General features: G+C 36.9%; 3 protein-coding genes across 5 annotated transcripts in view; 1 reads left to right on the forward strand and 2 right to left on the reverse strand.

Moving 5' to 3' along the window:
• Positions 1–3,264, forward strand: part of LOC116708097 (2-oxoisovalerate dehydrogenase subunit alpha, mitochondrial-like) — a 10,051-nt gene extending 6,787 nt beyond the window's left edge. For both annotated transcript variants that reach the window (XM_032545878.1, XM_032545879.1), the window contains exons 7-8: positions 238–379; positions 1,929–3,264. In XM_032545878.1, coding sequence (XP_032401769.1) covers positions 238–379; positions 1,929–2,271 — 485 coding nt within the window. In that variant the 3' untranslated portion in view covers positions 2,272–3,264. The remainder of the gene's footprint in view (positions 1–237; positions 380–1,928) is intronic.
• Positions 3,265–4,850: 1,586 nt separating this feature from the next.
• b3gnt2l (UDP-GlcNAc:betaGal beta-1,3-N-acetylglucosaminyltransferase 2, like) lies at positions 4,851–9,714 on the reverse strand. Its single transcript, XM_032545789.1, has 2 exons — positions 9,628–9,714; positions 4,851–6,413 (listed from the first exon to the last, which is right to left on the reverse strand). The coding sequence occupies exon 2, from the start codon at positions 6,306–6,308 to the stop codon at positions 5,109–5,111; it is 1,200 nt and encodes a 399-aa protein (XP_032401680.1). The 5' UTR covers positions 6,309–6,413; positions 9,628–9,714; the 3' UTR covers positions 4,851–5,108.
• Positions 9,715–9,789: 75 nt separating this feature from the next.
• napab (N-ethylmaleimide-sensitive factor attachment protein, alpha b) lies at positions 9,790–19,265 on the reverse strand. Of its 2 annotated transcripts, XM_032545792.1 has the most exons (11): positions 19,048–19,265; positions 17,252–17,331; positions 17,048–17,164; positions 14,372–14,418; positions 14,216–14,293; positions 14,075–14,130; positions 13,898–13,982; positions 13,715–13,819; positions 13,556–13,624; positions 12,740–12,790; positions 9,790–11,731 (listed from the first exon to the last, which is right to left on the reverse strand). In XM_032545792.1, exons 1-11 carry the CDS (start codon positions 19,143–19,145, stop codon positions 11,630–11,632), a joined length of 888 nt encoding a protein of 295 aa, XP_032401683.1. In that variant the 5' UTR covers positions 19,146–19,265; the 3' UTR covers positions 9,790–11,629. The 2 variants fall into 2 exon arrangements, with proteins under 2 accessions (XP_032401683.1, XP_032401682.1); XM_032545791.1 differs by having other exon boundaries at positions 9,938–11,731; positions 17,048–17,331.
• Positions 19,266–20,678: the final 1,413 nt, after the last annotated feature.

Consider the following 20,678-nt stretch of genomic DNA (forward strand, 5'->3'; position numbering starts at 1 on the left):
AATTAATTATTTATAAAAATTGATTTAAGACTTTTTAATACATTTTTGGCTTAATTACTGCACCGAATGTGTTGTTCTTTCAGTGAATGGCCTTTTTTTAGTCTCTATAATCCAGTTAACGATTAATAAATTAGTTGACAATTATTTCATCAATCGATTAATCACAATTAATTTGATTAATCATTGAATTAATTGACTAATCAAAGAAATTATGTATCATTTCTTCTTTTTCTCCAGCTGCTAGAGGCCCTGGTTATGGCATGCTGTCCATCCGTGTCGATGGAAACGACGTGTTCGCCGTCTACAACGCCACAAAGGAAGCGCGGCGCAGGGCTGTGGCTGAAAACCAGCCTTTCCTTATCGAGGCGATGACTTACAGGTTCGCAGTTTGATCTTTTTTCCACGGACTCCATCCTCATTTCCGAATCAAAACATTAACAGTCAAGTAGTGAGAGAGGGGAAGAATTAAAAAAAAGACGTGTGCAGCAAAGGAAAGTTACAACAGTTATTTCTTTCAGCACAATAGCAGCTTTATTGTTATTAAAATGCACATTTAACCTGTTTAATGAAGTTGGGATTTCACCTGTCCAAAGATCATTTTACAGCTAAACAGCCAGAAGTTGTCAGACGTTCCTGACAACCAGAAGCAGACAGTGCTTTTGGATTTGATTAACAAATTCTTGTGAAGGGGACCTTTCCACAAGTTGTCTGAAGGAAATACTTTCACTCTCAAATGTTTCAGGTGTTCCCACTTCAGACCGGAATCGAATTACTACTAAAACCTCTTAGATTAAGCCGACAAAGCCTCCACAGTGTGAATGGAGTAAAATGTCTCTAAGCTTCTTCCTCATAAAAATATAATCACTCACAATATTTTCATTGCATTAATTCTGGCCCAAGCAGTGCAATTCACCAGCAAATTAGAAAAAAAATGATAATTTAAAAGTGTTGCTTTTCTTTATTGTAAGACATTAGATGAGATAACACTTAGCAGTTGTTATTGCTCATCTGTCCATTTGCCTTTCACTGAACTGCTAATAAAGGATTATTATGTTTTAACACAAGTTCAACAGGTCTAAATATAAATCTGGTCCTTTGAAAAAATTTAGTGTAATAAAAGCAATTTAATTCAGCAGCAACCTTTTAAGATTTTGTCTCCAGTAGTCTTGGACCATATTGTCTGTGTTGATCAGCTGGGGCCTGGTTGATTTCTGAATTCTCCTCAAAGAAACCTAACTTGGTGCATGTACACCACAAATGACTATTGATGCAAATTCAACACGTACCAATAACCATACCAGAAGCTTGAAGTAGAGACATATCTTAGGGTGCACTCACACCAATCCTGTTTATTCCACATTAATCGATCTCTAGGTTGTTTGTCTAGAAAGTCTGGTTCGTTTGTGGAGGTGTGAATGTGCAATCAAACTCGAATATCTACGCGTCAGCATATCTACGTGTTAGGTTTGTCATAGTCAAGCTAGCATGAGTGACCTACGTCCCTCACCCTCGCTATATTTTTTTCTTAAAACTTTTTCCTGACCTTGGAGTCTAGTTGCTGTAGTGTTGACAATTAGCAGCAAAGCACTGCGTCCCCTTTTGTTTCATATATCAAGCGTACATTTAAGATTTAGTGCATTATGTTAACAACTTGACAGCTAAAACCAATGGTAGCCATTGTCGGCTAGCAGCTTTTTGCGGGGTCTTTCGTCACATTGCAACATATCTATATTTATATTCAGTTTGAATATAGTTAAAGTTTATTCTAATTCTATATTTAAAGCGTAACAAAGGTTCACGGTGCAGTTGGATTTGAATACCAAATTCTTGATAAAATCTCCTCTCAGGTTGTTTATTTGAAGGAACTACTTTCCCTCTCAAATGTAAAAATATGAAAAGCCTGATGGATGTTTCTGGTCCTTCCTCAGAATCGGGCATCACAGCACCAGCGACGACAGCTCGGCCTACCGCTCCGTGGACGAGGTGAACTACTGGGACAAGCAGGACCACCCCATCTCCCGGCTCAGGCACTACATGACGGCGCGCGGCTGGTGGAGCGAGGACGACGAGCGCAGCTGGAGGAAACAGTCACGCAAGACTGTGATGGAGGCGTTTGAGAGGGCGGAGAGGCGCCTGAAGCCCAACCCAGAGCTGCTGTTTACCGACGTCTACCAGGAAATGAACCCCACCCTGGCCAAGCAGAGAGAGTCCCTGTTCAGGCACATCCAGCAGTACAAAGAGCACTACCCCCTCGACCTGTACGAGAAATAACCGCCATATGCAATAGTGTGTGAGGACTGGAAGTAGCTGCACACCACATGCTGTGTTCATGTAACAGTTTTGATGTGTCATTGCACATTCTGCACATATGCTTTCAAAACAAATGATTTCTAATGGTTTTTGGTGCCTTATGGTAGACAAAAGGCACATTTTACCTAAATGAGATGGTTTCTTTTAGGGCCGGGCGATAGATTTAATTTTCTTTCACGTGTTGCGTTTCCATAGTTCAGTGTGACGTCATCGTGCCCGGGGCGGCCATCTTGTTATACAACTTGAATTCAGGTCAGCTCTACAACAGAACGTCAGGGCCGGGCTACGATTTTCTTTATTTAACTACTAGAATTACTAGAATTTAAGACAGAAAAAAATGATAATAATGACATAATATTGCGAGAATAATTGTAATAATAGGAGAATGAAAATAAATTTAAAATGAGGAATGTTGAGCATCTTGTGTAGTTACAGTTAACTGTTACAGTTAGCAACTTCTCTTAATTTTAAGATGTTCTTCATGTAAAATTGTTTTTATTTTGATAATATAAACATATTCTTGTAATTAAATAAAATTTGTGTATCCTGGCTTTAGTTACTCAGTCATACAACTCACAGAAGAGATGGTTGAACTAAAAGTTAATTTCAAAAATATTTCCTGACATTTGTAATTTCTTTTTTAGAAAAGAAAGCAAGAAAAAATAGATTAAAATCACATCTGGCATGAAAAATATTGATTTTATTTTGAATCCATATCGCCCAGCCCTACTTTTTTTAAAATCCAGATCAAACAGATTAATTAAATTGAAAAGCAGGATGTATTATGGAGAGTTGACCTCTATTTGTCATTGCATCTTTCCCTTTCAACAGCTGATAAGCAGTTTTCCTCGTGTGTCATTGGGGTTATCCGTTAGTTTTTGTTTGTTGAGATGATGTTACACAATGTCATTTTTCTCAAAACTGTAGATCTGTTAAAATAAACTGTAGAACATTGGTTGTCTTCAAGTATTTATTTAAAAATCAACATGATATTAAAGGAAAGGGTAGATGAGATGTAATTCTATATCCATCTGTTCATCTTTGTCTACTTGAATTTATAAAAATGTGCCTTTTTGTTTGTAAGCCCCGGGTGAGGCAGTGTAGTGCTGTTCGTCGTCTATGGTGGCGCTGTTTTACATACGAATGAAGCAGGCAGTTGGCGCATGCCCATTGCGGTCTCTTTATTGACCCTTTGCACGTGACGTCACTCTCTTCGAAACTGCCCGCTCCGCCATGACGGACGTCAAAACAACATATGCTCTCTTGTTAAATCTGTAAAAAAAAAAAAACGCACGTGCTAGCCTAATGTCGCATTTATTAAGTTGATTTTGCAGTTTAAAAAAAAAAAAATTGTCAGGGTGCTGCAGAGTAGGATGAAAACTAAACTTGTAATTTTATTGTGTAACTTTTAACGAGGAAAGATGCGTTGGCGATGGATGGCAGCCGTCAGTCATAATGACCGGCAGCCCTCGGTGTTATCACGGATTTGCAGCGAACACTTTTTACAAGGTAAGACTAACGTTCATATACTTTATAAGTATGATTAGAACATCAAATGTCTCTTTATGGAGAAGACGGGAACCATGAAAAATTAGGTCATGTAGCCTAGCATGTATGGAAAAAAACTGTTAGCATCTTGTCTTTTGTAAGTTTTTAATGCTGCTCTGGGGAAACTCCGTTTATGACACAGTGATATAAATAACTGTAAATTCGGGTAAAGGCGGCAATTTGAGCGAGGAGGTACGGGCCGGTTTCTAAGCTAGCTATTTCAAGCTTTTGTAAATACCACTGTCTATGAGCCCCAACCAGGTGTGTTACGTTCACAGACAAATTAGCTCGTCTTGAACGAGTAGAAGCCATGAATAAACTGACAAAAAGAACTTTGAAAAACAATTTCAGTTGCTTTGTTCAATACTCCCGATCCTCACTTCTGACGTCCATCATGGCGTTTTAAATGATTAAATGACGTAGTTGCAAAGGGTCAATATTGCTAATATATTTATTTAATTAACCATGTTGACGTTCAACACAATGTCTAATATATTTAATAAATGTGAATGATAGTCTTTCTGATTGGCTGAAAATGAATGTGCAAGTTGAGGTGAAAGTACCGTGCCTCACTGACGGAGGGCGCTGCTGAGCCCAAAAGGACAAACGGTGCTCTTCTTCAAAGTCAGCAAACTTATGAGGAAGAAAGACAACAATTGATCCAAAATTAAATAGAATTAAAGTTAAAAGATATTTAGTTAATTTAAGTAGAGATAACTTGAAAAGTAAAATTTATCTGATAATATTTTGTTACCTTAGACAGTTGTATAACAAAATTTAATTCTTGAGTGACATTCTGGTCCATACTCCGGACCAGTCGGTGGCAGTAACGCACCAATTTTGTTGTTTGCCAACCACCAAACAGAAGAAGAAGAAGAAAAATCCAGTCAGAACTTGGAATAAAACCGTTCAAGGTTGCTTTTCTTCTTGACAATCATCCCCATTGAAGCTGTCGGATTTTTAAAAATAAAAGAAGACAAAATTTTAAAAAATCATATTAAATGTTTTATTTTTCTTGCCATAATGTTGTTGAATTTTAATTGATCAAAGCTTAATTGAAATCTTACATTAGTTAAGGTCAAAACTGAAATACAAGCATTACAATATTAGATGTTGGATTTGTACATCCAACTCTGGTGGAGTACCAGTCATGAACCTCACCCAGCTAAAACTGTAACCGGAAAACATTCCCCCAAAGCCATCTGTTGTAAGATGGTAAGAATGGAAACTAGTGCAGGTGATCCATCAGTTCAACAAGACAACAGGGGGTTGTGGATGTTCTTCCACATTACTTCAATCTCCCTTGGGGATCGTTGGTGTATGAGGAGATTCTGCTTGTGGACACAAACATTTCCGCGGTCTTGTTTCCTGATGTCAAAGGTCTGAAATCCTTCATGCCGCTTGGGGGTGATTCCAAGTGCCTTCATGCACAAACCCATGTAAACATCGTCTATGGGGAACAGAGGAAACAGCTTCGAAACAAAAGAAAGAGACTGTATCAACTCTCCGGAGATGACAAACCCTCCTCCACCTGTGTACGCAGGGTAGGGCCCGCTGTAGAAGGTCGGAGGAATGTAGTATTTGCTTCCTGGGTCCCTGATTGGACTTGCTGATTCCAAGACTTGTCCAACATACAGCTGAGATGCCTGAGAGGCGTCTAAAGACTCCAGGTATCGGATCAGTCCGTCAGTGTTGACAAAAACATCATCGTCCCCACTGAAGACGAAGGACACCTGTGGACAGTGTTTCACTGTCCACTGGAGAAACATGTCCATTTTGAGGGTCAGGTTCAGGAGGGACTCGTGGAAGTCCCACTGCAGGATGTCTCCAAAGTGTTTGGCTTCGAACGACAGCAGTGCGCCAAGGTTTGGGTCATCGGGCTGGTAGTTGCCAAGGAAGAACACCGAGCGCACCCTCCGTCCGTTCTGGTACACCCCATCTCGACCCCAAGTGTCCCGCACCGCCTGTCTCCTCTCGAAGTTTGCGGGGGATGACTTGATAGCAAAAAGCAGGAAGGTGTGGTTGTTGCACTTCCTGAGTTGGTTGATTAGGATCGGAGGAGATCTGCAGTTTATGCCCTTCAGGTAAGTCTGGAATAGTGGAGGGTAGGAATCAAAGTCATGAACGTTTATTCTCAGAACCTCCTGGTTCTCCTCCTTGCAGGCCGACCAGGGGTACACTCTCCTGGAAGGGTTGTCATTATCCTCAATGTTCGTCACTGCCGAGTAAAACAGGCGGTTCCAGTACGTAAAGTCTTGAGGGATGATCTTCCTCAAGTCTTCAGAAATCACTGGGGTGTGAGGATTCACAGGGGATGATGTGAAGTTCACCTGCTTTGAGAAGTTTGCTACTCTGGTGGTATTGATCTTCTCTAGACTTACGGTCAAGTAGAAGAGGATCAGAAGTGAAACAGAGAGGACCATGGCAAGGAGTCTTTGATTAAACCTCATAAGGTCAGAACGGGGCACGCAAAGCGGTGTGAGGAGTTTTTCTAGAGATGGATCATCTTTCAGCGGAGATGACGGATCTCTTCAGAGGTTACGCTCCAAATGTTCCTGCAGAAGAGAAAAATGATGCCTCAAACCAGGAGCCGAAATCCTTAGAGATTCTTAAAAAGTTTTAGCTACACATCACCACTTATTCCCAATGAACGCCTATTGACCAACTGCTATTTTCATATCAACTATTTGATCAAAAACTTGATTTTCATCTGTAAAGCGTAGGCCAATTTTTTTGAAGGGGATGATTGTACAAAAAATGACTGAGATCAATTGTAAATACAAGAATTTATTGCACAAACTTGACATTTATTAAGGATTTTCTCTAATCCACACTGAATTTAAATGTGTATATAACCCTTCTATGGTTTAGTTGGTTGACATTTTCAGGTGCACTGAATATGCATGCAAGAAAAATGAGACTGTTGTGAGAAACTTCCAGTACTTTTTGTCCTTTGTTTCATTACATAGTGTGAATTATTGATAACATACAACGATGAGAACCGTCTAAAAATAAATATTACATAAGATCAATAAAAAATAATATTTTAACTGAAATGTCTCTGAATGACACCAAACTGAACAATTTTCTTCTTCAGCAGTGACTTGTTGTCCCTTCCCCTCTTTATAAATGGTGCGTTTCTATTGACCAAATAATTGTACAATTTGACATCTCGAAGATAAATTTGCATATTGGAAGCAGAAATTTCAAAACCACGAAGAAGAAGAAGACAGGAAGTGATTGGAGGAGGATGACGCAGCATTTTTTAAAAAATGAATTATAGCATAAACAAACTTGTTCAAGTTTTATTTTAACTGTTTCTTATTTAATGGAAACGCCAAGATAGAATTTATTTATTTTTTTAACATTAGCAGAAGATTGACAAAGCTTTGCGGACATTTGTAGTCAAAATGACAAATCAAGGCTTGAAACATTTCTCTGTGGAGCCATCAGTTTTATTTTCTAAAGTAATTGACAAATATATTGAACTTTTTCATAATTTTTTTAGGACACTTGTAGACTCAAACACAAAACTAGCATTAAAAAATAAATCTTCATTTTGATGATCTCTTTGTTGTAACGATGCTTCTTCAGAATGCCAGTTATTGGAAACACTATTTTGTGCCACAATTTTATGGAAAATTCAACTTTTCTTTTCTCTTTTTTTTTCTCTTTTTACCAAAAACTGAATGACAAAAAAATCTTCAGTCTGGTTTTTTGGTCTCAACCGGCCTTTTTTTGAAGGATGATTTTATTTACAGAGACTTAATAATTTAATTTATTTGTTGTTTTGTTTATTTATTTGGGATATTTAAAATGTATTCCAGTTCCAGTGTCAAATGTCCATTAGAATTTAAAATTTATTGATCTTTGATAATCTGTTCTTGCATTGTTACACCATTACCATTATATTACTGGAAAATGGTGTCAAAACAACATTATAATTTATTGCAATAACTTCTGGGATAATTTATCGTCCACTAAAATTTGGCCTGGTCAGTTTAACTTGAATCACTTAAACACATTTTGTTTCACTTTTGGCAAAAATGACTTAGGACTTAAAAAAGGACCTAAAAAAGTACTAGATGTTTTATTCAGTTGAAATAAACCAAAGATCTCAAGCAGTGTTGTATAAAGTACTGAAATCTCAGAGTCAAGTAAAAGTACAAGTACCTCTCCAAAATACGACTTTGGTAAAAGTCGAAGTCACTGACTGAAATGTTACTTGAGTAAAAGTCTTAAAGTATCTGAAACGTCTTGTACTTAAGTATGGAAATTACTGTAAAAATGGATGTACTCAAGTAATGTAATGAAAAGTACAAGTAAAAAGTAAAACAAGGCAAGTGTGAATGACATTTCTTATATTTTGGTAAACTTGTCAAATAAACTTAAAATAATGTACCCAACCAAGTGCAGGCAAAATGAAACCTGCTAATAAATTGTTCCAGTTTTAAAGAGTAGCACATGTTAATGGTTTGTGGTTTTGAACTTGCATGCCTTTCCTATATTCGTTAAATTTAGTCTAAATTGCTATCGCTATGGCTTCTGTCCCCCATTGAACTAGGGTGACCAGACGTCCTCTTTTTCCCGGACATGTCCTACTTTTCAGACCTAAAAAGATGTCCGGGGGGAATTTAAAAATTGTCCGGGATTTTGGTCAACTGCCTCAAACACATTACATAGCTTACAGTGCATTATAGGGCACGGCGCTGCGTGTCACGTAATCCCTGAGCCGCGTCAGTGCGGGCAGCACTCTTCTGTGTTCTGATTTCCCCAACAATGGGAGAAGCGAAACAGGTGTATCCTGTTGGAGGTGATGAACAAGCCCAGGCAAGCAGGCTACGGATTTTGTTCGGTAGCCTACTTGCTAATCAGTAGGTGGGGTCAAAACACTTGCGTTTCTCTCTCTCGCTTTTTTGTAACGAGTAACTAAACCACACATTGAAAATGTATCGGAGTAAAAGTACGCAATTAAGTTCGGAAATATAGTGAAGTAAAAGTGAAAGTCATCAAAAATTTTCATACTCGAGGAAAGTATGAAGTACTCCAAAATATACTTAAGTAAAGTAGTGAAGTATTTTTACTTCGTTACTATACAACACTGATCTCAAGAAACTCAAGAATAATTTACCTCTCAGTAACAGTAACCAAAGGGTTAAAAATGTAGATTTTTCTGAGTTTTAACCGTAAACATTTTTTCAGTTTATTGAGTTGAATCTGCTTTAGCTGCTGGTTGTTTATGGTGATGAACGAGCTCTGTGGGGGACGCACAACCTGCTCACAGGTGTTCAATTAGAGGATACACCTGCTGAAAACTAAGGAACAGCAGGAAGAAATCCCAAAACACCTGCCTGCTCAGAAACACAGAGCTGGCTTATTATGGCCTTATTATGAAAATGTAAAAACACAAAAAATAGTTTTAATCTGGTTTCTGGTGCAAATACTTTTATTACACTTGGAATAAGACAAAACTAATTTACATGTAGCTCTTCAGCAAGATAAAATTGAGTCAATAATTTTTTAATACTGATGAAAAAGTGATACATAAAATATATATTTTCACCTATATTTTGCTGGAAAGTTACTTTTAAGTTAGTACAGTCTTATTTCAAGTGTACCAATATATTCACACTACAATCCAAACAAAAACTACTTTGGTAAGATTTTGTGTTTTTGCAGTTCGTTTATTCTAGAAAGATATTTTGTCTGTAAAATCTGATGCAGAACTTTTACATTTCAGCACGAAAAGCAGGAAGTAAAGCTACTCACAGGGGAAATGAAGAAAACGGTAGCAGATTTAAATATTCTCCACTCTTCCTGGGTAGGAGATGTTTTTCCAGTTCGTCCACATCACAGAGTGGTAGATGATAAAATGAAGCCGGATGAGGCAGCGCAGGACAAACACGGGGAGTAAACCACGCCCAGAGAGGCTGCAGGTCCACCCAGGTTTATTCAACAAGACATCACAAACAACGCTCAAGACCAAACGTTTCACAGGATGATCGGGAGGAGATGTGAGCACAGTGTCCCGATCCATAAAGCTTTTTCTTTTTTTAAATGTATTGCATCTCCATCAGGCTGTCAAACACATTTTAATCAGCCTGCTTACAAAAATACAAACCATTCTGCTAAACCAATAAACCCCCCTTTCATTCCAAGCCATGCAAATGATCACAAAGGTCAAGGGTCGTTAGATCTTTTCAGGAATAAAATGACTTTAAATGGGAGCAAATACACAAAGTCACTGCTAATAAGGGCTGGGCGATAAGGTTTCAAAATAAAGTCTGATTTTAATTGCTATCTTTTGGAAAGAAATTACAGATGACAGAAAATATTTTGCTTTTATTTCAGACATCCCTTCTTAAAGTTGTATGACAGAAAATTAGGGGAAAACTGCAAGAATTTTAAATTATTTATAAGAATATGTTTACTTAAGTTTTTTTTCATACTCGATCTGATGTTAATTTTTTCCTCTTAAAAACAGAAATTACAAATGACAGAAAATATTTTAAAAAGTGGCTTTTATTTCAGTTGTGCAACAAAATATTATAACCTGGCCTCAAGAATTTTTATTTAATTCCAAATATGTAGTCGTTTAGATATTTAATTATGAAAATATAAACATAATTGGGAGATTTTATCCAACTTTAATAGTTTCTTTAATCGATTTTGTTAAAAATTTTTTTTACAAATGATTATTTATTATTACAAATTTAGGGGGGAGGGTGCAAGATTTTAAAATTAATTACAAGAAGAATGTCATGTAGATATTTAATTATGAGGATAGTCAGATGTTTTCATACCAGATTCGATTTTAATAATTTTTAAAATCCCTTTCTTTTTTTCAAAAAAAAAAGACTGAAAATATTTTTTACTCCAGTCAGCACGGGATTAGGGCCAGACTGAGACGTTTTGTTTAATTACAATAACGTAGTCATAATATTAGCCGAATAAAAATGAAATTTTATCAGAAAAATTTCTTAAAATTACACAAGAAAAACACTTGGATAGATTGTTTTTTTGTTTTTAGCTTTGGAGTTCGTAAAAATTACTTCTTCGTTTTACTAATATTACGGCTTTATTCTGAACCTGACCGTTAAATGTTGACCTGAATTCAATGTCCAAATAAATAGAAGCTGTAAAACAAGACGGTGGTTCTTGGTGCAACGCTCTAAACTACAAAATGAGAATTGGTGGAAAAAGAAAAAAAACAAAACGTATTGTGCAAAAAAAGAAAAAAATGTTCAAAAACAAGAAAAAGTGTGATTAATGTCTAAAATTATCGCCCAGCCCTTTGGAAGCGTCCTGCTGTGCACATCCTGAGAGCAGCTTAAGGCAGAGGAGGGTTACAACTCAGACTCGCTTTTTAATTAGAAATGCCCTGATCTGAGAAAAATAAAAGTCCAAATGTTACCGCTGCAGGCAGAAATCGCATTTCAGTTCGTTTAGTTTATTCTGGACATTTCAATCACACCGTTATCCGCGATCTCTCACTCATCACACGACAGCGGAAATAAAGTTTTAATCTTCATCACTCAAGTCTGCTGGTATTATTGCATCCCAATCATGAATGTTGTGGCCAAAATGCCGAACGTAAAACTAATACCGGGTGCCGAGCGCAGCCAGCGAGATAGTGTTCACACGCATGATATAAAGACTTGTTCTGAGTGGAATAAAAGGCAACAAAGACATAATGCAGACGGCAGAAAATAGAGAGTACATAAAACGATGAATGCAGCGGGAATAGAAGGATGTGAGGCGGCTGGTGAGGTCAGCGGAGGTCGTTCTCGTCGTCCTGTATGGTCTTCTTGATGCGTAGCAGCATGGTAGTGAGCCACTGGTCCAGACGGGAAATGGTGTCATATTCCTTCACCTGGAAATAATCCCAACGTGTAATTAAACAAAAAACACACGTAATGTGTAATGTGTCATGATAAGAACAAGAGAGAATCATCGCTGAAGGTTTTTGTTTGGAGAAAACTGCAAATCTGACAAATATAATGAAGTAAAATCACAAATACTTCTGCTTTTTTTCTGTTTAATCAAAACCTGGCTAAAAAATAAAATTAGGTATGAGCTTTCTATTGAACAGTTAATGCAAGGGATTATTGATTAATGAGTGAATCTAAGGTTGATTTATCATTAAGGAGCCATTTTATTAAAAAACAGCGTTTCTCATAATACGTTAAATTAAAAAAAAAGTTCAAATTTTAACAAAATAATGTTAAAAAGTGTTTAAAAATGTATTTTAAATTATTTTGTTCAAATAAAATTTTTAGCAATATTAAAAAAAAAAAGTTTTATTTTTAAAATTATTTTTCAACAGTCAGCTTTTAAATAATGACAGATTAATTCAAATTCAAAACTACTTTATTCATCCCAAAAGGGAAATTAAATGTGTTTGGTACTCATATTAATTCAAATACGTTATTGTAGATCGTTATGGCTCACGTTATTAAACTTATAAAATATAACAAAACAGGAACTTGTTCGATTGCTGAATAGAAAAATAAAAAATGAAATGAGTAAAAACATGCAACAGAGAGAGTATGTATATTTCAAGACTTTTTAATGCTAGCTTAAATTAAATTTAAGATCAGAAACTATAAATATAAAGGTTGGCAACAGAAGTGAACCAGTGGCAAAAACGAAGGTTTAAGTTTGCTAACTAGCCAGTAGCAGCTAGTTAGCGGTAGCCTCGACCGCCTGAAGTTACAGAACGCAATAAAGGTAACTAAAACTTTTGCCTGACAGAAAAGTAACGCAAGAAAAAAGAATCCCTACAAGTTTGAATAGTCCCTCAACAACACAATATAAGACCTGTGATTAGCATATTTACATTTAGTCAATTTAAGCAACAAGCCTCAGTTTGCCCACTCACCGCGTCAGTGTAGCCGTCCACGTTCTGTTCTTCATATGCATCTAGAAGTTTCTGTTGGGACAAAAACCCACTAGAATAAAAACACATTAAATAGCAAACAATAGCACCGTACAAAAGTGCGTTTCATTATTCAACTATGTATAAACTTATACCAGCTGATAATCTAACCATCCAAATGTAAATAAAACAGTTTTTAACAGTTGTAACGAGTAAAGTTACTAATTTTTAGATGTAAAAGTTGTTTAAAAAGACAAAAGAAAAAGGAGCAAAATACAATAAACGCCTCAAAGAACGCATCAAATGTGTTACTTCTAATAAATTTTAGCGTAGCAATAGAGATTGCTCCAAAAGCAGGAAGTTGACTACAGCTCAGGGCATTCTGGGTAAGTACAACCAAAACAAACAAGCTAATCTAGCGCTAGCAGGAAAAATGACTTGTGGTCTTTTACGAAAGACGACAGTGAAATCCAACAACCGCTAAAATCTGATGCTTCTTCACTTTTGTTGACATTTTGTGATGAAGAAAGTTGCGCTCAGTGTCTTCTTCAGATGTTTCTGTGTTGTTTCCTTCAGTGGTTCTTGGTGCAGCGCCACCACAGGCAAGGAGGGGAACTGTTTTTTTAAAAGAGTTTTGGTTTGTTTGATTCAGTCAGTGTGAAACTGAATCACAGCAGCTGAAAATGTTGCAATTTTGTTCTCCAATCGAACTCGGTCTACCAGACTGTCAGGTGTGAAAACACCCCTGGTTTAACGCAGAAATGCTTCCTGGGAAACCTTTCTCCATGTTGACATTTAGTCACTTTTCAGTCAGCCTACCTTCAACAGCTTGCATTCTCTGGAGTCTGAAAACGCTGGAAACATTTCTTCATACTTCTGCACGGCAAGCTGAGCGGACAGCAAAGAAAACGGCCTTAACACAGAAACTAACGCTTCGCTAGCTTCACAGCTAGGAAATTTTATGGAAATTACGCTCACCTTTGCGTTTAGCATGTCTACACAGAAGTGACACAGCGCCGCCTTGAAGAAGTGATCCTTGGCGCTGTATTTCAGGAGCGTACTGTCCATCGCGTGAGTTCCAACCTGAAATCAAGAGCTTACGCTTATTTTACAGATTCTTCGCTCAGCAAGACGTCAGACGCTAAATGTTTAACATCTCACCTGTTCGTAGATCTCTATCGCTTTCTGGTACTGCTCCAACTGGGCTGCATAGGTCGCAACTTTAAGAAGGCACTTGTTTGCAGAACTGAAAAAAGAAAATCCGTTTAACAAACCTACATATTTAACTATTTGAAGTAAAGCGCAGAAAAGTGTTCAGATATTATCTAAAATATTCACCTGGTGGATTCTTCACCTTTATAATAATCTGCTGCTTGTTCAAAATGAGCAATGGCCTGTATGTAAAAATGTAAATAAAGGTTATTTTTTTAAAAAGTAAACAAAATTAAATTAAAATGGATGGTTTAATTTTTCTTTAACCTTGTCGATGTCCACCATCTCTGTCTCGTAAATCTCTGCAATGGATATGTGATGCTTCGCTGCGATGGTGAAACGACCCTGAAAACGGACGAGAACAACGATTTTTACAAAAGTCAGCTTTAACCCAAACTTAATAAAAGGAAAACACAAACTCACCATATCTGTGTAAATCTCGATGGCTCGGTTTAAGCAGTTGATAGCCTCTGTAGAGAGAGGAAATATTTAGTCGAGAGCAGAAACCCAAACACCTCCAGACATTAATGCGCATGTCAAGAAAACTAATTCTGCTGCACAATAAATTATCCCAGAAGTTACTGCGATAAACGGTAATGTTGTCACTTTGAGATCATTTTCAAGTAATATAATGGTAACAGTGGCATAATAATGCAAGTACAACATGTCACAGTTCAATTAACTGTTAAACAATTTAAATCTGGAACTGGAAGATATTTTACATAAATTAACAAAATAGATGCTGAAGTCTTTGTGAATAAAACAGTCCTTGACAAATGGGCTGGATGCACAACAGTGTAGAAAGAACAATAATAATAATAATAATACATTTTATTTGAAAGGCGCCTTTCTGGCACTCAAGGACACTGTACAGAGAACGAAAAATAGCAAAAACAATAAAATATAGCAATTAAAAATAGGTAGAATAAATACACAACAATGTATCTATATAAAATCTATATGTAAATCTATGTAAAAATCTATATAAAAATCAAGCAAACCAATTGTGTCATGTTGAAAAGGCAGATCTAAAAAGGTGTGTTTTAAGTTCGGTTTTAAATTTAGGGAATGAATTTATGTTTCTAAGATGAGGTGGTAGGGAGTTCCAGAGTTGGGGGGCAGAGCGACTGAAAGCTCTGCTCCCCATGGTAGTAAGACGGACAGAGGGGACAGACAGATGGATGGAGGAGGATGATCTGAGGGAACGAGAGGGAGTGGCAATATGAATAAGATTGGAGAGATATAGTGGGGAAAGATTGTAAAGAGCCTTAAAAGTATACAGAAGAATTTTGTATTCTATGCGGAACTTGGTAGGCAGCCAATGAAGTCTTTGCAAGATAGGAGTGATGTGGTGCATGGATGGGGTTTTAGTAATGATACGGGCAGCTGAGTTCTGGACCAGTTGAAGCTTATGAAGAGATTTCTGGGTGAGACCAAACAGAAGGGAGTTGCAATAGTCCAGGCGTGATGTCACAAGACAGTGAACAAGAATGGCAGCGGAATGGGAAGTAAGGGAGGGGCGAAGACGGTTGATGTTGCGTAGATGAAAATAAGCTGAGCGGGTAATATTGTTAATATGAGACTGGAAAGAAAGGGTGCTGTCAAGAATAACACCCAGACTCTTTACCTGAGGGGAGGGGAAAACAGAACAGTTATCAATTTCAAGACTAAAGTTTTTGATTTTGGCCAGATTAGATTTAGTACCAATGAGAAGGACCTCTGTTTTATCACTATTAAGCTTAAGTAGATTAGAGGAGAACCAGGATTTAATTTCAGTCAAGCAATCAGTAAGCGAGGATGGTGGAAGGTTGGAGGCGGGCTTACTGGAAACATAAAGCTGGGTGTCATCCGCATAACAGTGAAAATCAATGTTATATTTACGAAAAACATTACCCAGGGGAAGAAGATAAATAATAGGTGGACATTTTGAGATTGAGCTGAGACATTTTCTTGTTTTTTTCCAGAGAATTTCTAAGTTTGAAAAGTAAAAAATTTACTACAAAAATATCATAAATTTTGAGACAAATCTCAGCAATTTTTGAGGAAAAAAAACCCATGAAAATCTTTTTCAACTCAGAAATTTCCAAGCTGTCTAGAAAATGTAGAAATTTTTCTAACAAATTTGCAACTTTTTAAACTCTGAAATTTTAGGTTTTTTTCTATAAAATTTCCAAGATTAATCTCAAAATTGCCAAGTTTTTCTAGAAATTTGGGGGATTTTTTTAATGGAAATGTACTCCTCATTTTTAATTTTTTCTATCTACAATTGCTCTAATACGCCGTACCATAGATAAGACTAAAGCAGCAAACTGAATGTTTTTGTCATCCAGTCTTTCTTTAGAAAAAGAAATATGAGAAAAAAAATATCAATCATTGTAGCGGCTAAAATCCTATATTTTAGGCTACTGGTTGTTGTGCTTGAAGGCGTTGTTCTTACGTGTGTTCAGTAGAGATTTACCATGTCGATCTTTTGTTTGACTTATAAAAAGGTCATTTATTGTACAGAACAATGTCCATTGTTTGCTACTTCCATGTAGTTTACACGTAAATTCGACATCAAACCCTCAACCAAACACAGTGGAAAACTGTTGCCTCTTCCCACTAACAACACCTGAACCGAATCACGGTTGACCTTAAATACCCATCCCCCATCAGACACACAGAACTCAAAATGAAATTCGCTCCCTGGTGGCGATAAACACAGAAAAGGATAAATGGCTCCTACAATCATACAAATGGAAGATATTGGTTAATTTATTTATTGCTTATATTTTCAGCAAATGTATCTAGTCTTACACCAGACTTTGTATCTAAAGTAAGATGAAATATATATTAGAAAAATCTATTATTTTTATTCCTTTTCTAGTTCCTGGATAAATAAAGCTGAAGGCCTTAAAAACCAGATGGTCAGACCCCCACAAAGCCTCTACTGAGGGTCAGCCTGGAAAAAGCAACCAAACTCAGTCGCCTTAAATCCATGAACATCAGAAAGCTTTGAACCAATCAGCTAATTAAGCTGGCACAATATTTGGCACAATATTTTGAGCCATTTTCACACAGAATGCAGTAGAACCAAAGACATACAGGAGCCAGACTGACCTTGTGGATCTGCTTTTTTGAAGGCGTTTCCAGCGTCTATCAGGTTGGTGGCTGCATCGTGTTTGCTCTGCATCTGCAGGTGAAGATGAGCAGCTTTGGAAAACGCATTTCCTGCAGCTGAGAGCAGATGGTTTGGTGTTATAACAGTGATCATAAATACAGCCGTGAATGAGGAGGAGAAGGAGAAGAGGTCGGCTTTCTTACCACACCAGTTCTTCGCCATCTTGTACATGTTGGCTGCTCTCACATACATGTCACAGGCCTCTTCCAACTTAGAGGAACCGCTGGAAAACACACACACTTTTCTAAAACATAATGATCTAGACCAGCCTTCCTCAAACTGGTGGTCCGTGGGCCCCCTCTGCTGGTCAACTGCATGTAATCAACCGTTTATTTGCTGCGACGCTACACTTAGCTTAGCAAAGAATTGTGTTTAAAAATAATAATGGATAAATGGCTTACAATCTGAAGCTGAAGATACCGGTGGAAAGTTTCTCAGGTTGAGTTGCAGAACTTTTGTTTTTGAACATTATTACATAGCATGCAGATTTATATTTTAGTCCATCTGATGACGTTATTTTTTAACATTAAAGGATTGATATTTTGATACGTTACTCAGTACTTGAGTAAACTTTTTTACCAAATACTTTTTTACTCTTACTTGAGTAATTTCTTGGACGGATACTTTTTACGTTTACTTGAGTAAAAATAAGTTGAAGTAGTGCTGCTCTTATTTGCGTGAAAATTTTAGTTACTCTGCCATCTCTGGTTCTGTGACATAATAACTAATTTTGCTTTGTCCAAGAAATTATTGCAATAAACAATAATTTTGTTGTTTTGAAACCATTTTTAAGTAATATAATAATAATAGCATATTAATACAACTCTCTTTAAGAACAATAAAAGTTAGTTTTGTACAGAACTCTTAACACTCAAACTGGAGAATATTTTAAATAACACAAAATAAAACAACAACAACCAAAACCACAAAGAAAATATATTATAGTGTTCCTGTAAATAATAATTGTGCTTGAAAAATGTTAATCATCTTATTGTGACGGACTAATTAGCACCAGTAATGTGCAAACAACCTGTCTTATATCAAGTCTTACTTCAACAGAAAGGCAGGATGATGACTTGGTTATTTTTTGCAGCACAGGAAGGAGCTCCAGCTTTCTAATCCTGGCTCGGTCTTCCTGTGTGGCATTTGTAAATTTTTCCTGTGAATCTGTTTGTTTTTTTCCAGGTAGTCCAGTGAGCTTGTGAACATGGTTGTCCGTCCTGTTAGCCCTTTGATGAACTTGTGACTTGTCCAGAGTGTGCCCTGCTTCATACTTAAAGAACACCGTCAGGTTTTCATCTTTAGTGTATTTTCCTTTCAGTTTCTTCAGTTTTTATGGACACAATGCAAACAATCTCAGAACATAATTCTTATCACCTTGTTGCTTAAAAGATTGTGACTTTTTTCTCCAGTTAATTTGTGAATTTATTGAATATTTTATCGGCCTCTGGGAGTTTATTGTAATTTCTAAATACGTTAAGTGCAATATATGTTTTCTAGTTTGATACTATAAACAAACGTGACTGACATGTGACTTGCACAGATCGACTGCTCCAATAGGAGGCGCTAGAGCAGCGACATTACAGAAAGTGTCCACACATATGAAACTTTATACTTAAATGTGTCATTTAGGTCACAGATAAACAAATAATAGCTTGTTACCGAATCGATTTGTGTTAACAATGGAATTGTCACGACGTATATCGCTATTTTAGCCGTGAAAAACAACATATTGCGCATTGATGTGTCCAGGCGTGTCCAGTCTCGGTCTATAGAAACATTTTAACACTCGTTGATAACCTGGAGCGTTAAGCACCACCGTATATCACCGACAGCTGTACTGGTACTGTATGTTTTGCCTTCAGATTTGCTGCTAACAGCTCAGCTAGCCACCTTCCGCATAGTTGGCCCTCACACTGGCTAACAGTCACACACTCACCCAAACATCGAGCCGAAAAACGACTGGGAAGACTTTAACTTCTTCTCCGCCTCCGCCATTAAAGCCGCGGCTTCTTTTTCTTTCCCGCTGTTGTCCATTTTTGCTAGCTTTTCTCCCAACGGTCAGGAGGCGCGAGTAACTGCGAAAGTCAACAAACTTAGCTAACGAGTGCTAGCAGCACTGTCACATCACCAACAACAGGCGGCCCTCTGTCACGTGACAGGGAAGAAAGGAACCCCTCTGCTGGTGCGTTCAGGTACTCTTCGTAAAACGCAGAGACAACCTTTATTTTCCCGTAAGGCACACATTTAAGAGCCGTCGCTCCCTCAAAATTTTTTACTCGTCCATAAAAGAAAAAAAGACTTTTATTTTATATATTCATTCAGATTTATACCCCAAAAGGAAAGCTATGTGCGCTTTAGTGCTGGATTCAATGAATCTCGGAAATCGGAGCTAAGAGTTTAGTTCTATTTTTTTAATTAATCAGTACAGAGTCAGTAGTGCATTTGTAATAAAGTGGGGCAAGAAACAAAATGTTTTTTAAAATGCCAAGCAACAAGTCAGAAGTTTTCTATAAAACATAAACAATATTTGCATGAGTAAGAATCACAGTACAACCCAAATATTTAGTTGCTCTAGCTTTTTAAGGTTAATTCAATTCTAAAATACTTTATTAACTCCAAAGAGAAATTCAATGCTGTTAGTCATCCAAAGTGCATTCAAAGTGGAAATCCAGTAGCAGTCAGTTCTGCACCTAATCAGAAGAGGCCTCTGACTGAAGACTGTTGCTGTATAGTTTTCTCATGACTGTCATAGCGGCTCATTTTCTGGGCCGCAGTGATGATATTCCACAGGAACATGTCATGGATGACAACATCCATTTGGCGAGCCCTGCTAATCCACTTCATTTGTTTTTGCCACTCCTCTTTAAATCTCTGTCTGGTCATATGGTTAAAAAGTAGTCCAATGATCCTTGTCCATCACAATAAATCGAAGAGATGGTTTGAACTTACTTCAAGCCTCGTGTTCAACTCTTCTGGGATTTGTGGTCATAGTTCAGGTATTTTGAGCTTTTGAGATGCTAATTAGCTGCACCGAGTTGTTAAAACAATACTTTGTTGCCATGGTATTGCATTATAACAACTGTCCAAAAGTGTAAAAAAAAGTAAAGAACCAATCAGAAGTAACGTCACAAACCTGTTCCAATATTTAATTTTCCTTTTGGAAAAATAGTTATGTTTAATTGAATTAAAAAGTGCCGCAATAGATAACTCTAGAATTACAAGAATTTGATTAAGTAATAAAGGATTTTTTTCCCCTCTAGGCAACTTTTATTTGCACAAAAATGGCATTTACAACAAATGAATAATGACAAATGCTTTTTCTTAATATTTTTGTCATTATTTAGCAATGCTTGCATAAATTGTGTTAATTGTGAGAAAATTATTCATTCATACACCTTTTTATCAAACATTTTGCCATAAGAATAATTTTAAAAAGATGAGATATATCCTTAGAAAACATGATCACATATCACTTTGTCACAAATTAATATAACTTTATGTCTCTTCATCATCAAAACTGCAAAGGGACCATTGTTGTGTGGTGCTCAGAATATTTTAACTGCCATT

The sequence above is a fragment of the Xiphophorus hellerii genome, chromosome 18 (assembly GCF_003331165.1).
Source record: "Xiphophorus hellerii strain 12219 chromosome 18, Xiphophorus_hellerii-4.1, whole genome shotgun sequence".
Classification (NCBI taxonomy): domain Eukaryota; kingdom Metazoa; phylum Chordata; class Actinopteri; order Cyprinodontiformes; family Poeciliidae; genus Xiphophorus; species Xiphophorus hellerii.

Excerpts from the sequence above, each read along its gene's own strand:
- b3gnt2l (XM_032545789.1), bottom strand. The coding sequence starts at position 6,308 with ATGAGGTTTAATCAAAGACTCCTTGCCATGGTCCTCTCTGTTTCACTT.
- napab (XM_032545791.1), bottom strand. The coding sequence starts at position 19,145 with ATGGACAACAGCGGGAAAGAAAAAGAAGCCGCGGCTTTAATGGCGGAG. Across the intron at positions 17,332-19,047 it reads TTTTTCGGCTCGATGTTTGG|CGGTTCCTCTAAGTTGGAAG; the intron begins GTGAGTGTGTGA and ends TGTGTTTTCCAG. Across the intron at positions 11,732-12,739 it reads TGGACGGCTACACTGACGCG|GTGAAGGAATATGACACCAT; the intron begins GTGAGTGGGCAA and ends GATTATTTCCAG.